The 18,135-nt window shown below is 33.1% G+C and overlaps 2 protein-coding genes across 2 annotated transcripts; one reads left to right on the top strand and one right to left on the bottom strand.

The window, feature by feature from the left end:
- The first annotated feature begins 578 nt into the window (after positions 1-578).
- Positions 579-2,748, top strand: LOC133182479 (uncharacterized). Its single transcript, XM_061317325.1, has 2 exons — positions 579-702; positions 976-2,748. The coding sequence occupies exons 1-2, from the start codon at positions 688-690 to the stop codon at positions 2,746-2,748; spliced, it is 1,788 nt and encodes a 595-aa protein (XP_061173309.1). The 5' UTR covers positions 579-687.
- Positions 2,749-4,573: 1,825 nt separating this feature from the next.
- LOC133183396 (octopamine receptor beta-1R-like) lies at positions 4,574-5,578 on the bottom strand. Its single transcript, XM_061318358.1, has one exon. The coding sequence runs from the start codon at positions 5,576-5,578 to the stop codon at positions 4,574-4,576; it is 1,005 nt and encodes a 334-aa protein (XP_061174342.1).
- Between the last annotated feature and the right edge of the window lie 12,557 nt (positions 5,579-18,135).

The raw sequence follows: 18,135 nt of genomic DNA, 5'->3' as shown, positions 1-18,135 counted from the left end.
TGGATCCTTCCCTAATCACTTCTGACATCATTTGTCTCGGTATCACTGTCACGGGTAATATAAAGATTAGCGTTAATTGCGCTTTGATTGAATTCAGTCTAAATTTAAATCGGAGAAAATCCACAGAATTTTTTGTCGTGGATGTTATTAATCAAGCGCGGGTTGAGTTAGTGGTAGTGTGTATGTACGGCACAGGTACAGTCGCAGATGGTGTATATCAGGCACAGGTATACAGTCATAGATATACAAAATTTAGGCATAGTCAAGTTTACATATATTTTCCGCGATATATTCACTAAGCCAGTTATCGTTACCGTTTTGGCGATTACAGCCTTCCATAAAATAGATTTATTTAAAATCAGAAATTTTCTTTCTTTATTCTAACACATTTCGTATTTTTCATTAAAAAACAATCCATACATAATTAACAACATATAGTTTAATATGTAGAACAATCCGGGAAATCTTGCTCTGACATTCCGTTTTTGATATTAGTGAGCAGGTACAGTCATGGATGTCCGGTACCAGCACTGCCGAGTACAGTTGCGGATGTTAGCTGACAGACCCCACTCGTCGTGTCCCTTCTATTTTCCTCGCGTATCTCGCGAGATTTTGTCTGCGGTTGCGCACACCGTGAGAAAAATTTTACTACGATCGATTACGTCATATTTACAACTGCAGACGACAATGAGGTCAAAACAGGTAAAAAAAATTAGTATGAAACAAAATTTTAGCTGATTTACTGTCAAATCCATTATTACCAAATAAGTATGACAATAAAGTCCATTTTTTTTAAAATTACGACCTATATTGACTGTGTCAGTGCTACTGTACGCTTTGTTTACATTATATCAATTGAAGTCACATGACTACATTGGAATTTGATAGGCCAAACAAAGTTAATTTTTCCATTCAAGTTGTATTGTTCCTTAGACATTTTTTTTCGACGATGGATTTGTTTGTTTGCTATTGTAGAAAAGTCCCAAGCCTCACAAAAGAAATTATAGACTTTATTCTCCAACACAAATGACAAATGCATATCAAATGGTTAAAGAAAAGAAAATGTCAGTTAGAAAAGCTTCAAAAATTTTTCGGGTGCCAGATACAACACTAAGGGACAGGGTTCTGCTAAAAGTTGACCCAGAAACTGCTGTTTTTGGTAAAACTCCAGTTCTAGACAACCTTGAAGAGGCCAATCTAGTCAATCATTTTAAAACAATGGCATCCTTTGGTTATGGGTATACCAGACAGGAATGCATAAATATTGCAACAGATTACGCATTTTTTGTGGGTAAGAGGACCCCTGACAAGCCATTTTCTATGAAGTGGATGAGATGTTTTTTAAAGCGATGGCCTGAACTTAAAGTTTTGAAGCCACGAGGGTTAGAGCACGTAAGAGCAAAGATGGCTTCAAGTGAAACTGTGTCCAAATACTTTGAAAATCTTTGCAACACTCTCTCTAAACATGATCTGTATGGAAAGCCTCATCTCATTTTCAATGTTGACGAAAAGGGTATTTCTGTTGACCACAAACCACCAGCCGTGGTCGGAGATTCTGCTTACTGTCCCCAGTCAGTAACATCAGGTCGTGGAAAGACCATCACTATTCTCGGTGGAGGCAGTGCAAGTGGTGTCTCTATACCACCTTTTTTCGTCTTTCCTGGCAAACGGATGATGCCAGAGCTGTTGAGTGGAGCATCCCCTGGGGCTAGTGGCACAGTAAGCGAAACTGGGTGGTCAAACGGTCTAATCTTCCGACACTATCTGGAACACCACTTCCTGAAGTTTGTTCCACGAGATGAAGGACAGATCTTACTCCTTTTGGATGGACACAAGTCCCATGTGTCAGTGGAACTGGTAGAGTGGGCAAGTCAGAAGGGGATAATCATCTTTATTCTTCCAGCCCATACAAGCCATGTCTTGCAGCCAATGGATGTTGCCTGCTACGGACCATTTCAAAACATTTATAATAATCAGTGTCACAAGTTAATAAGGGAAACAGCAGCAACAATTACCAGGTATAACATTTGTGAAGTCGCATGCAAGGCATATACAAAAGCACTGTCTCCTGAAAACATCCAGTCAGGATTTCGTCGCACTGGCATTTACCCCCTTTGCAAAGATGCGGTTCCTTCGAGGTATTTGGTACCAGCAGAAGTTTTCAAGGGCCTGGCCACTGATATTAGAAATGAAAGCCAAGAGAATGAAAGAGGATTTGAGCAAAAAAAGGAAGAAAATGTAGAAAATTATGTGGTAAAGTTACAACAGAAAGAAAACCATCTGAAGGAAAAAAAGAGTGCTGGAGAAATGAAAGTGAGGAAAACAATGAGCAAGATTGTTTCAGGGAGAGAAATCTCAGAAAGCGTGTATCAGCGAATGAAAGATCATGCAAATAGTCAAAGGAAACAAGAGAAAGACATAGGGAGTAAGAAGCATCAGAGGACAAGTTTAAAGAAAAATGCACATCTTGATGACATACCTGGCCCATCAACAATGAATCTGACTGTCTCAGAGGATCTCCAAAACAGTTCAGACTCTGACAGTGATGTTGAGATGGATCCTTCTAAACTTTGCTGCATTTGCAAGAAGTTCCAGCCAGATGAGCTGAAGAGATGCATTTCCCTTGTATTTGTGAAGTGGGCGCAATGTGACAAGTGCAGTCATTGGGTTCACTTGATTTATTGTTCTCCAATACGTGTTGTGCGAAGGAATGATCAATTCTTTTGCCCACATTGTAATGCAGAGTAACATATTACTACTGTTGCTGCTGTTTATTGAATTTGACAGTGTTAAATTCAACTTAGTTATATAAGTTTTTAATTGTTAAACTGAAAAAAATTAATTCATTGTAAAGATTGTAATAATTTGTCTTTAAAAAGTGTTGACACACAATTAACTTTCAGTTGAAAAATGAAAAACGCATATATTCATTCTCTTGGCCTTTTTACTTCAATTTCCGCTGACGTCACGACCCTAGGACCTGCTTTTCAAAATGTCGCCGGGTAAACATCGGTAACTTAAACGAGATGAAAACAATCAATAAGGCGTGATTTTTTTTTATTTGACCACTTTACTGCAAAGAAAAGAACATGTTTAATTAAGGTATGATTTACGAAATGAAACAGCATTTCAAATTTATTTACAAACAGTCCCGATCAAATTATGGTAACGACTCATGGACCTCCGAGGATATATACAAGGTGTGACCTTAGTAAGCATACTTAGCAAAAAAAAAAATTGGTTTCCAAAAAAAGAATACTCAAAACAATTATATTAGACTTGAAAATTGATACATAGGCCAGAAATTGGAAATAAAAAATAAACGAGATTAGGAGTATGAGAATATCTTTAAAATTCATTTATTGACAAAAACCACATGTGGCACAAGTCATACGTACAATATACAAATATTAAGTCACATAGATTTTCTTATGTTAAATGCATCGCGTATGAAGTTACAAATATGTCTTGTTGATTTAGTATCTGCTGGATTAAGAATTTTATAAGATATAAATTTATGGTTAAAAAGTGTACAATATTCACTTCGCAGTTGTTTACAAAGTGGACATAATAATAACATCAGTTTAACATCTAATACAATATCTTTCATCCCTTGGAATAATTGGATTACAATATCTGCCAACCGCTGTTTGTAATTTGTCGGCGCCTAGAACTTCTTAATTAAGTCAAAAAAGAATGAAGCTTTTTGGAAATGAAAAAAATTAAATGTGGCTGAATTTCCAGTTTGTTTAAATATTGTGAACTTATTACTTGGCTGTAGAATGACAATTTTCCACTATACCCTTCTCTTTGTTATCTTCAATGTCTCTGAAAACTATATTCTCGAATTACTTTCTCAAATTATTTTCAAAATCAATTATATAGATACTTTATTAGCGTTTGAACCAGTAACAGCCTATTCTGAATAGTCGCTGACGTTGTCAATGTTCACCTCGGCTGCAATGTCAATTCTTACTAATCAAAGGAAATGCGTTCATGACAAATCCTCAGATCTTATTTTCATGATTAAAAAAATCTCTTAGACTTGTGGTCTTAGGAGAATTGGCCTAATGGATCTAGATATGAATTCACTCACAATAATAAGCCTATGATTCTTTTTAATGAGAAACTACATCTAGACCATTGGCAGCAACAGTGTATTTATCAAGAAGTAGTGACAACAAAGGTTTATCCTGAACACAATATGATTTCAACATTTATTGTGAGAACAATGAAATACAATGAAACATACATCATACAATGAAATTTCTAAATTCGCCATAGGCAAGATTTAATTCATTACAATAAAGTGGTGCAAATAAGCACCAGGTAACGACATGCAACAGACAATAAATATCTTAATCTTACATGTTGAAAACAGTTTCTCGAAGTAATATGCTAGTTCTCGCATATCGAAAATTTCTAATGTGTGATACATGTGAAAACTTTCATAACGCGTACGTGCAACAATTATATCGGATTAAAATCCGATATAAAATAATTATGAGAAAATGAGAGATCAGAGATGATGTTCAGATAAAAAAAAAAAAAAGCTTACAACAAACGTAATGACTCAAAATGTCTTAATCATGTGCCAGATAGCTTTCCATTCTCGCCTTAGTTTTTCCATATTAAATGCATATATAAAAGGGTTAACAACGGAGTTGAAGCAGGAAAGTGTAGCGACAATAAAGAGCTGTCTCTGTGTTAGAGATTCAAAGAAAGAAGCAATAACCATAGGTCCAGTACACAATAAAAGCGCAGCAATGATAATTCCAATAAGCTTCATAGATCCAAACAATTTCTGATTCATTTTTTTAGTCAGCTGATCGCCTCCTGAGTTCGATGTGGTTCCGACTTGGTTGGAAATATTTGACACCGTTGTACTTTGATGAGCATGCCAAGCGAAAGTTCTTCTGTATCGTTGACGCATTCGACAAATCGTTAAACAGTAAAATAAAATTGTTAATGACAACAGTGATATTGTTGTACTCTGAAAATAAATTGCCATGATGGGGTAACGATTGCCAAATACACACTTAAACTTGCAAAATGGTAATTTTTCTGCCACGTGACGTATTTGAACCATAGATAGATTAAAACCAAGAACAACCAACCAGAAAAGAATGTAAACTACATACTTCCGATTGTTCTGCAGTAATTTTTTATCCAAGTCTGTTGTCGATATCTTCAAGAAACGATGAAAACTGATGAGAAAAGTTTGGCAAAACGAAAGTGTGATACCACTGATAAACAGTACACTAGTCATGACGCACGGTACGTAATAGGTAGCCCACTGTGGAGTAAACAGTCGGATTCCACCAACACACATACTCAATCCAAGAACAAGATCACTGTGGGACAGACAAAGGACCAAATTGAGGTGTGTGTTTTGCCGGAGTTCTTTGCTGACGATAAGAGTTATGAAGACTAGGGTGTTCAGGATGAAGGCAGTCCCTCCGATTAGAAAGCCTACAAGGGCTGATATCAAATTTCTCTCATCCTCCTCTGTCCCTTGATTGCTTTCATTCCAAGACTTCATTGTTTCATTGATTGTGTAATCAAGGCAAGCAGACATCCTTTATTCGGAAAAAACAACATTTTTTCAAATAAATAAATAAATTATATATATATATATATATATATATATATATATATATATATATATATATATATATATATATATATATATATATATATATATATATATATATATATATCTTACTTATTGCATAATATGTCTTGACAAATTAAAAGTCTAATAAAATTTCTTAAAGAATATTCTTTACATACCCTGCTAACTCGAAGACTAATATTGCACACCCCTGGTAGGATAACGACTAAGATACTCAGGTGTAGTTCTGTTAATTGAATTTTCGATGCGAGGGAACATTTTATATACTCTTGTGAATGTAATACAATACCCGTTCACAGTATCTATTGTTAAAATCCATTGATTTTAATAACACGATACTAATAACGGTCTTTATTTCTGCATTCATTATTCACATCTAGCACATGAAGCAGAATTTGTCCAAAATCTTGTACGTGAAAAGAAGAAAACACTTGCTGTGGCGTTCAACTCGACATTTAGATACATCGACGACGTATTGTCAATTAACAATGGCTATTTTCATTCTTATGTCGATACGATATATCCTGGTGAACTTGAGATAAAAGATACCACAGAGTCTGACACATCTGTTTCATATTTGGATATTTTACTTGAAAAAGACGTTAATGGTAATCTAACAACCAAGCTTTATGATAAACGTGATGACTTTAACTTTTCAATCGTCAACTTCCCTTACTTATGCAGCAATATACCTTCATCACCTGCATACGGGGTATATATCTCTCAGTTGATTCGATACGCAAGAGCATGCTCTACGTATGTACAATTTCTAAAACGAGGTAAATTATTGACAAATAAGTTGATGAAACAAGAATATCAGCTGTCTCGTTTAAAGTCATCATTTCGTAAGTTCTATGGTCGATACAATGACCTTGTCAGCAAATACAATTTATCATTGAGTCAAATGGTGACTGACGTTTTTCATACTTATTGTTAGGCCATTATTTACACACTGAATTGTCGACGGATTTTTCCGTTATTTCCCGATCATGACAAGGAGCACACGGCGGGTGTGAACGGTCGGCAGGGGATGCTCACTCCTCCATGGCACCTGATCCCACCTCTGATGTTTGGAGGTCCGTGTTTGCTCTGCTCCTATTTTGTATTGTATAATGGACTTTTGAGCTTGAATACTGTTCGTTATCTCCATATATTTCATCTATCTATTCCTAGTTCCTACACATTGACTTTTAACCACTATTAAGAGGAAGGAATGTCTTTTTCATAATATTAGTACTGTTTTCTTCTCCAATCCACCGGACCAATAGTCAACCAAAGATGCAAGGCACAAAGCATCTTTGATAAGAGGATGATTAAATTCCTCGTTTCAAAATTGTGCCTTATTAAATAAGTGAACTTCTGTGAGCTCTTTGTTACATTGTATCAGAAACCTTTACCATTAAATTAATCCAATTCCAAAGCATTTTATATGAATGAAGCAGAGTGAATCTTTTCCCAAGAACAGCTGGGCTTTAACATGTCAAACTGATTTTCCAACGTGTTCAAATAATGCTACATAGATCACCCAAACCCATGAAGAAGTTGAACACTGAAATATTTCTTTATAGAAAATTTACCTGACGGTAAAGGACGTGTTATGAAATTTAATATTTAATTCGTGGCCACGAAATAAAATTCGCCAGAACTAAATAAACACTCTTGGCAACGATATTTTTCTAGTATAAAGTGTGTTTGTAAAGAAAAATAATACGAAACGGTTTCAGCATTGTCTTTCCAACTTTGTGTGTTTTACAGCAGTCAAAATAGCATATACCGTAAAAACAAATTGCAACAACAAAGATGTTTTCCTTAATGCATTATACATAATATGTATATATCAACATACAGAACTTTTGAATTTTAACAAGGCAAAAAGGTTTTTGATTGATATAAATATAAACAAATCTGTTAAAAATCGTATGCATAAAATCATATTAAAGTCATTTTAACAGCTTTTTAACCACTGTGAACAAACAAAGTTCTGTACTAAGCAATTATAATTCATTATAAACATTCTTGAAATAGTATTTAATGAATACACATTTCACTTCAAATACTAAAACTTTGTAACTTTAAGCTATTTCATTGAATTCAACACCATATCAATGAATCATTCTCTATGGAACGCCATGGCTGCCTTATGTGGTTATTTCATGAGAAGATGGTGCTTTATTATGTTATGCTGTGGTTATTTTATGTGAAGATGGTGCTTTATTATGTTATGCTGTGGTTATTTCATGTGAAGATGGTGCTTTATTATGTTATGCTGTGGTTATTTCATGATTTACTGACATACTAAATTTAGGTAAAAGCAAGGTTTTTACTACTGTTATACGACCTGCCGTTGATAAATGTCTTCTAGACCATGATGATATAAGCTTTTTGACAGAGTCAATCTTTGGCAAAAATTCAAATCAAACATAGTGTTTGTGTCTAGATCTACACAGTATGCTATACCTAACACTGTAAATGGTTCCTGTGACCACATCAAGTTTTGATATTTATCACACAAGTTATCATCAGTATGAACAGTATATCCAATCCTAATACATTGAGTTTTATCATAATTTGGCTTCAGTCCAGAGAATTTGGAATACTGATTGACTAAAGACAAAGCTGATCTAATTGAGTCCTCTGAACCATCCATTAATAAAACTGTATCATCAGCATATTGTAGTAGTTTATATTCTTTATCTTCAATAACAATGCCCTTTATTAATTTATTATTTCTAATCATAATTCCCATTATTTCTGCACATAGTAGGAACAAGTAAGGTGAAATTGGGTCACTTTGCCTACAACCTCGTCCCATTTGGAAAAATTCAGAAAAAATACCATTTTGAATAACACATAACTTAGGTTCTCTAAACAAAATCTTTATCCATTTTAAAAAATTCTCACCAAAATGAAAAAATCTGAGTACTTTAAAAATAAATCTCCAAGAAATAGAGTCAAATGCTTTCTCAAAGTCAGTCAATAAAACAAGACCTGAATGATCATTCTCTTTACAATAATGTATGATGTCATATAATAACCTTGAGTTTTCACCAATATATCTACCAGCAAGAAACTCTTTTTGATTTTCATGTATTACTTTTGACAGAATTGGTTTCATTCGATTTGCTAAGACACTAGATAAGAGTTTATATGTAATGTTCAATAATGTAATTGGTCGCCAATTTTTTAATTGTTCCCTTGGCTTATTGCCTTTTGGTAGAATAGAAATAATTCCAAGCATCTGAGTATAAGATAATTGACCTACTTCATAGCTGTAATTAAAGGATTTGAGAATATATGAATTAATATCTGTCCAAAAAAAATTGAAAAATTCTGCTGTAAAACCATCAGTTCCAGGTGTTTTGTCGTTCTTAAAGGAGAAATGATAAACTCCTGGATTTCATTTGTACAAAATATTTTTGACAGATGTGGTTTATCAAATATATGGTATGAGCAATATTTCTATAATGTAGAATGGATAACTGCTACAGTCAAACAAAGATTAAAAGATCAATATATTCAAAAGTGGAATAGTGAAGTTCAAGAATCTTCAAAAAGTTTAAATTATAGAATTTTTAAAACCAATTTTGAGTGCGAAAAATATTTAACACTGTTATCATGTAAATTTAGAAAAACTTTAGTTAAATTTAGAACCACAAACCACCACCTTCCAATTGAAACAGGTAGATGGAATGGTACTCAAAGAAGTGAAAGATTCTGTAGCTTATGTGATAGTAATCAAATAGGAGATGAATATCATTATATTTTAGAATGTAGTGCTTTAAATCAAGCGAGGAAAATTTTTTTGAACCCAAAATTTTGTTCTAAGCCAAACACTATGAAGTTTTGTGAAGTTATGTGCCAAAATGATGCTGATTCTTTGAAAAAATTATGTACATTTATTACTAAGATTAATAGTATGGTCTGTTCTCCCTAGCTAGCTTAATTAATCTCACCTTTTGCTTGACCCACTGTATTATATGTATATATGTTTTATACGTTTATGTACCTCATGTAACCATTTACATGGTTTTTGAGTGAATAAATTGAATAAAATTTTTAAGAGCTTGAAGTATTTCTTGTTTTGTAATTTCAGCATTTAAAATGTTCTTCATATCATTATTTATCTTAGGAACCTCAAAGTTTTGGAATAAGTCTTCAAGATTTACATCATCAAGCTCCTGATCTTTATTTTCATATAATTTTTTGTAAAAGTTCCTTACTTCTTCTAAGATATCTGCTTGCTTATTTACATATTTATCATCATTATTGATTAAATTGCTAATATTTTTATTGACATAATTTCTTTTTTCTAAGGCACAAAAATATTTTGTAGGTTTCTCCCCATCTTCTATCCATTTACAATGACTTCTTAACAATAGCCCCTTCAATTCATATTTTCTAATTTCCTCTAATTCTGTCTCAAGGTCACTTATCATATCTAGATAAATTGACAAAGGGTAATTATTATACATATCATGTAAAATTCTAAGTTGATTTCCAATCTTTGCTTTATGATCCCTCCTTTCTCGGGTCACATTTGCAGATAATTGTATTGTCATATCCCTTATTTTCATTAATAGAACATCAAGAAAAAGATTACCTGGTATTCCTAACATTGATTCATCAATACGATATTCATTATCTGTTTCCCTTATAATTTTTTTAACATTTGTCACAAATTCTTTGTTTCTCAATAAGGAATTGTTAAAACGCCAGAATCCCTTTCCACGTTTAAATTCATTAATAGTAATATCTAATTCTATGATAGAGTGATCAGTCCTATAGCCTGGCATCATGTGAACATCATTTATAATTGATAAGAGTTCCTCTGATACTAAAAAAAAGTCAAGTCTAGCCTGTTTTACTGGGTTCTTCCTACTCCATGTATATTTTTTAGCATCTGGGTTTTTTATTCTCCAAGGATCTACTAAATTGAATTTTGATTTTAATTTTTCAATTTCAAGTTTATTTTTGGGATTGTTTTCTCTAACATAATTGTAACAGTCTAACTGGTAATCTTGTACTACATTCCAGTCTCCACACATAATTATAAAGTCAGTATCAAAAAAATCATCCATTATATCACTTATTTCTGCATAAAATTTAGGATTATCTTTATTGTGACCATATAAATTAACCAAAGTGATTGAATACTTGTTATCTACCATTATATTTGATATAATGAAATTCCCCTCATTATCACTATAAACTTTAGAAATTTTTATTTCATTTGTGTTATTAAAAAGGGTTAAAGTCCCTCTTGCATCTGATTTTCCTGAGCTGATGAGTATGTCATTACCCCATTGGGCATAAACTGAATTTTTCTCTAATTCTGTACAGTGGATGTCTTGTAAACAATAGATAGATGATTTAAAATTTCTTAAATAGTTCAGGACATCCTTTCTTTTCATAGAATCATGTAAACCTCTGCAGTTTACAGAAGTAATTTTTAACTTAGTCATAGATTACACTACACAGTTGAATAAAGGCAAAAAAATATGCATGTTGCATACTCTCCATTCTTTCACACATATATCAAAAATGAAAAATACTTCCTGTATGGTAACAAAACAAATCAAGAAAATTCATGTATTACATCGCATTGGGTCTTTTTAATTTAACTTAGCCACCTAAATAAGATAGTGAACCGTAGTTCTCTCAGAGAAAAAATAATAATAAATACAAGCTCCTCTATGAACTTCTACCAGTAATCTTTGTTGAAATTTAGGTATTTATTACATTAAAAAGAAAAAACCAATATGTCCCCATGTAATTTATACAGCAAACCATAAGCTGCCAAACAAATATATATCCTGAGACATACTAGATATGTTACAAGTTATCAACTATGACATAACACAGTAGTTCATAGATAACGATACCAAAAATTCTCAATATTTTACAAGTTATTAACAACTAAGGCATAACTCTGAATTTTACAGATATCATCCAAAGCTCAAAACACTGGTATTTTACTTTTAAACATCTGCAGCATACCTTAGTATATCTTTCTAATAGCATCTAAAACATACTTATTATTTGACAAGTAAACAACACGATACCAACTGTAGCATAACTCAGCACTTTACAGATATACAAAACCTTCACCATATCATACTCCTACAACCTGTCATCTCCTGCAAATAATCTTGTTCTTATCTAGATCAATTAGAAGGAATCACTAAAAGCGAGCCATTCTTTTTCTCCTTTTTGTCGATACTCCAGAATCACATCGTCTTTCGTTTCACGGATTCTCGTCTTCATTCCTGATTTCCTGAGTTCATATGCCTTTTGAGCCAGTTCTCCCCTCTTTCTCTTCAAATGCACGGGTAGATCTGTTCGTATTGCATAGCCTTTCGGTAAGGTAGTGTTTCTGGCATGATTTAGTATTATATTACGGTCCTCCATAAGAACGAATTTAACAATGACTGCTTCTGGTGCTCCAGGTTTGTAACTGCTGTTGGGGTTTTTTGGAACCCTATGAGCGTTTTTAATCATTATAGACTCTGCTGTTGACATGCCCAATTTTTCACTCAAAAAGTTCACAATAACCTCGTTTGAAACTTCATTCTCTGCTTTAGGAATGCCATAAAATAAGAGGTTGTATTTCCGAGATCTTAACTCTTGGTATGTAATATGATCTTGCAGTTCTTTTAAAGAAGCCTCAAGAAGGCTTACCTTTTTACTTTGGGGTTGTATAACCTCTGTGTTTAGCGTTTCTAAATCAGTTAATCGGTCATCTTGGTTTTGAAGCGCTGTTTTCATATCAGTTATCTCCTCCTTAATAACGATCAGCGTTTCCTCAACTTTTTTGTCAAGCGCAGTAAGCCTCTCGTTCATTGAACTCTCCAACTTCTGTATTAGATTAGAGAAAAGTTCCTTTAACTCTTTATTTGACACCTCATCATTTTGCGCACTTTCCTTCTCCGTATCTTTTCTCTTCGGCATCTTGCACGAGCTTCCCGAATTTCCTTGTGCAAAGTAGTGACTTACAGTCTGTTGCATTTAACGAAGAGGAATATACCTGAAATTCACCTAAAACACGAATGTCTTCACGTAATTAAGAAAACTATCTGCAATGCCTCGTATCAAATATTAATGTTCACTTAGGAAAACAGAAAAAACGACCCTCTGCTCCTTACAATATCTTGTAATAAATATTAATTAATAAACTTTATGGAATGTATTTTTGTGTACATCAATGTGTGAACAATGTTCACTATAAAACGTTGCCCCTGTAATCTGCACACACATGTAGTTATCAAGAACAAACCAAATCTATATTTTTTATTTCGTGGCCACGAATTCATCAAAAATCTCATATCATGTCATATACCAGCCACCGTAAAAATTTTCTAACTTGTGCAAAACATTTCATCCATGAAAAGAGTGATTGAACTATCTTATAATAATATTTTTTGTTGGAAAGCACCTTTTTCTAGCAACACAGTCACAAACTTGTTATCTCCATTCTTAAATGAATAAAGAAAGAAAAGAATCCGCTGAAGAATTTTTAGAATTGAAAACCTTACAATGAAACCAACACGATGATGAAAACGATGTTATTCAACACGTTTTAAGATGTAGATGTGGTGATCAGTTATGTCTAGTTTCCTGAGAAAAAAACAACGACAACATTTTCAGATATTTTGTCAGTAATGACCATATAAAGGGTTTTAAGGCTAAAACCGCTCTTAAGTAGGACCTAAGTCCAATTTTAGTCTCAACACGTAACTTTAAGCAAGTTAAGGTTAAGAAACTTAAGCAGAAGAATTCAGAAGAAAAAGTTCTATAAATAGGTCTTTTACAGCTACATAGTTATGGAAAAAATATTTATTTCAAACATATCGTTCAGAAATTTATAAGATCTGCCTATACAGTGTATTTTGAAATATTTTATTTTTGACAAAAGTGTTTTAATCTCTTTATGTAAATCGAGGCATTCATTTATAAATGTATGTATATTTTGAGGATGTCTTGTAAAAAAAAAAATCATTATATTTATATACCGCACTGGAAGTTTACTGTGCTTTTCATAAACCTTTCCATATATATTTCTGCCAAATTCCCATAAATCACTATTCAGATGTAATTTTCAGATGTAACTGACCCGAATCACAACAAAAGCTCAAAATTTTATTTTATTTTCACAATGGAAATCCTTTAAGCCTAGTATTCAATTATTAGGGTATATGTTTATCTGAATTGTTTGAAGTCATATCAGGGCGGGATTCATGAATGAGCGCAAATAATGATTGGCCAGAAAAATGGATCTTGTTATTAAATTCGCAAAATTCTTAATGTTTTCTATAATAAGAAAGTCTTTACATCGGATCTCAGAAAATATTGGTGGCGCAGTGGTTAGAGCGTCTGCTCTAGAGTCGCGGAGTAAGGTGTTGATCCACTGCGGGACGTGGAAACCAGTCCTTCGGATGAGGCTGTATAAACTGAGGTCCCGTGTCGCAGTAGGTGTTGACACAAAAAAGATCCCTCACTGCTAAATTGCCATGAGTGCCGAGCATAGGTTAAAATTTGCAGCCCTCCACCGGCAAGTGGTGGCGTCTCCATATGAGTGAAAAATTCTCAAGAGGGACATTAAACAACATAAAAACAAACAGAAAATATTGTAATTTTATTGGAAATAATATGTTTATGCATTCATATGTATTTTTCCATTTCTGTGTTTAGAATTTAGCTATTGTAGAATGTGTAATGTATAACTCGAGTTTCGGAGTCAACGGATGTTATGTAATTCATGCTTTGTCTCAGGTTTTTGGGATCTAGCGGTGTTTAGCCAATAGTTAATGTATGGATCTATCACGTGATCACTATCACTGTTAAGATGCTGCAAGTGTTTGTGCACGCCGTAATTTGTAAAGGAAAACATATCTATTCATACTGAAAAATAACGGAGCTGCGGGAAATAATATGTTTTAAATTTTCATTCTTATCATATGGAAGGCATAAATAACATGGCTACCTTTCGTTTATGATCTACCATATTTCTCAGAAAATATGAACGTGCTGGGTAGAAAACTTCGATGTTTAGAAGATCGATCTTGAAAGATGTCTCCTTGACTTGTAATTAATTTCTTACAGGCTTGGCTCTTAGAAATCAATTTTTTTTTTTTTTATCATCAACTGTGTTTCATTACTCCCGCGCATTTGTCTTGTTCCAAACATGTTATGAAACACTAAGACGATTTTGATTTACTCAGCAAGCCTTGTGTCTTTTGAAAATTACAAAAAATAAGGAACTCGAGTTTAAGAAAAATCTGTTGCAAACAAGCACTGGAACCTATATTTATATGGAAAGATCACTGCTGCTAAATACAGTCGACATCAATTATCCCTACCACGATTCTCCGAAAATATTTCGGATCTTGAAAATTAGAGAAGTTATCGGTATTTTTATAATAGTTTCTATAATTAGTTTTGACTTTTTTGAAATATTATTTTACGATATAAATCTAATAATAAATATATCGTATTGAAATAAAAATCTAAAAAGGAATTGTTGTCTGGTCTACTGTTAATTGTTGAATTATGAATAGTGAAAATTTCCATATTTTTGATTGCCTAGAATAAGTATCGTAATTTTCTTAGAAAAAAAACTTTCAGTAAATGCAGTTTTATTAAACCATCAAATATTATGGTTACTTGAGACAATTTCTAGTTCAGTTTTCTAAAATATAATTTTTCCACAGAAAGATAGCATTTTAAAAAAAGTAAACTTAGTGAAATCAAGCACGCAAAAATTCTTATTTTGTTAAATTAAATGAAGAAATAAAGTCTATCAATTCGTGTTTGCTTTCAAATTATCTACGTATCCTAGGAAACAATATTCAGAAAACAAAATTCAAAAAATTGGAAAGCAGTCAGGCATTCTTATAATTTTAAAGTAAACGAAGAAAAAAATCTATTGTATCTGAGAATATTCATTCATATGTATCTTATTTCCTCTAATTCTTTTGGAATTTTTCGTTGTTGTTGTAATCTTATGCATATTTTTTCGAGTTTTAAGGGGACCTTTTAAACTTGTCATTTTAATATAATATATTATATAAATTCTACAAATCCTATTAAATAAATTGGCAGTCGTTGATAAAATTTTATAGATTCCATGATAATTTTAGTTTTATTCGTGTACATAGTTGTGAATCGTTCACACTTTCGTAAATAACACAATATTTTCCCGCACTTTAAATGTGACTAATCACTAGTAAAAATAACTGCATTGTTAATGCTTTATTGGTTTTTTTTTCATTTACCCATGAGAATCATGTATACTATATTAAAGATAAAATTAAATAAGTCACAATGAATAATCCAGCATCTATGTGAGACTATAACGTTTGCATCTGGTTGCATTTCTATAACATTAAATTTTTAGATTTGCTAGAAAAAAAAGAAACCTACATGTCTATCGCGCGCGCCTGCTAACAAAAAGAGAGCGTAGGTGATAGACCAGATTGTTCTGTGCTGAATAGCTGATCAACTTTATACTATGTAAATGTGCTTGGGGGTAATTATGATCTTGATGTTATTAACCAAGTTAATTGTTAAAAAATGGCGAGGTGGTATGGATCTCTATGTTTTCAATTGCAGTAGAAGCTAATGAGCTTTAAAGGCCCCACGAATCTCTTCGACGGCCTACATTTATTGTAAAAGTGTAAAGGACTGATGTATAACCAAATTCTTCTAGCTTGAGCACTTCTGATCGAACTTTGTCTGTTCCATAATTGATCTCTTCTCCTATTCAATTTTAGCCAACAGGTAATCTTCAACCAAGAAATGTAGGGGTCAAGGTATATATTTTTTTTCCAGAAATATAAGCCCACAAAAAGCTTTAAAAAAGAATTAGAGCGCATTTAATTGGCATTCGGCAGATATCTGAGCGCACTTGAAAATTGAAAATTTCATTCATCTGTCACATGAAATGTTAACATTCTTTTGAGAAATCGGGTTCCTGTAAAACAGGAAAGGGAAATATTTTTCCGATATCGTTTTTTAATTTGCTAAAATAGCTTAAAAATTGGCTAGATCAGTCATTTGGTACAAAATAATACATTTTTAAACACGTTTTTGTAAATATTTGCTATCTCTGGGTCATCTCTCCAAAATTTTGAAACGTTATTTGTATGCATTTTTATTCAAAGGAATGGGCAATCATTAAATTTTATTTAAAAAAAAAAATGGAGAGAAGACCGAGACCTTAAAAAACTAACTTTTCCCCAAAAATCCCAAATGCGGTGCTTCATTGCCGTATTGTGAGTAGCGATGATAGCTCAGTATTATGCGTTAACCGTACAGTGAACAGGGATAGAAAACTTTTTGGTTCGATTCTCGCATGGAGCGTTAATTATTTTTGGTATGCAAACAATAAATTCTTTTGTCATGACAAATTATTTTATCAAGAACCTATGAAAAACTAGCCTTTCGAAATTCAGTACAAGTTCATGTACATCTATGTATTCTAATTTGATGATGCCATAATGCAGGGACACATAACAAATACCTTCATTCCAAATTGTCACTTTATCTTAGTCAATTTGTCGCATTTCCTAGAAAAAATATTCTGTTTAATTGAACTTTGCCAAGCGGTCTTTCCTGGCAGAGCAAGATGTTGTTTTGAAAAGGCAGAATAAGCAACTCTTGGAGCTGTAATTCAACACGTTTCTCTCACCTGGTTTGAGGCTGCCTAACGCATAGGCGATTACTGCTCTAGATTTTCGCTGTTTACTCAAAACTACATCCAAATCAGTCGAAATTAGCACCTATTTCTAGGATGGGAGGGGAACCGAAGTTTGGGACATTATTTAAGCTTTTCAAACGCAGTGCCGCACTCTAAATTCCATTCACGTTTGAATGGAATTTGTATTGTGATTTTTTTTTGCCTTTGTTTCTTTTCTCTTGTTTAGATAATACAGCATGAAGAGGAGCGGCAACCTGACTAAACCCTTTTATAAATTTCTGATAATTCCCAGCTAGGCCTAAAAGGGAATGTAATTCTTTTTGTTTGAGGAATTTTCTAGTCTTCACCCAGTCACAGAAATTTTCTCTGGGTTAACTTTGACACCTTTCTCGCTAACAACATGACCTAAGTCAGGCCTCTATCTGACCTCTAAAATTGGGGCGCCAACTGGCTCCTAATCAAAAATATTTAGTCGCCAATGCAAAACTTTAGTCGCCAGGCAAATTTTTCTTAAGCACCAATTTAAAAACTGATGGTAGTCATTATAGAGACCTGTCCATTGCTAACTTTTAAACTTCTTTTCTGCTCTTTATAAAAAAAAAATGAACACTTTTTATAGTTCAGCAATTTGACAACCACCAAGTCAATTTAAAACGCCAATTTGGCGACTTATTGAAAAAAATTACGCGCCAATCATAATTTTTAGGCGCCATGGCGACTAAATTAGTTGCCAATTAGAGCCCTGTAAGTACAATGTATTTTTTTTTTTTGGTAAAAAAAATAACACTATGTCGGTTTTATTTTT

This window comes from Saccostrea echinata, unplaced genomic scaffold, assembly GCF_033153115.1.
Source record: "Saccostrea echinata isolate AGI-Se365-2 ecotype Australia unplaced genomic scaffold, CSIRO_AGI_Sech_v1 ptg000009l, whole genome shotgun sequence".
NCBI lineage: Eukaryota > Metazoa > Mollusca > Bivalvia > Ostreida > Ostreidae > Saccostrea > Saccostrea echinata.
Note: the sequence above shows the minus strand (reverse complement) of the source record. Positions and strands in the feature narration are given on the sequence as shown.

Excerpts from the sequence above, each read along its gene's own strand:
- LOC133183396 (XM_061318358.1), bottom strand. The coding sequence starts at position 5,578 with ATGTCTGCTTGCCTTGATTACACAATCAATGAAACAATGAAGTCTTGG.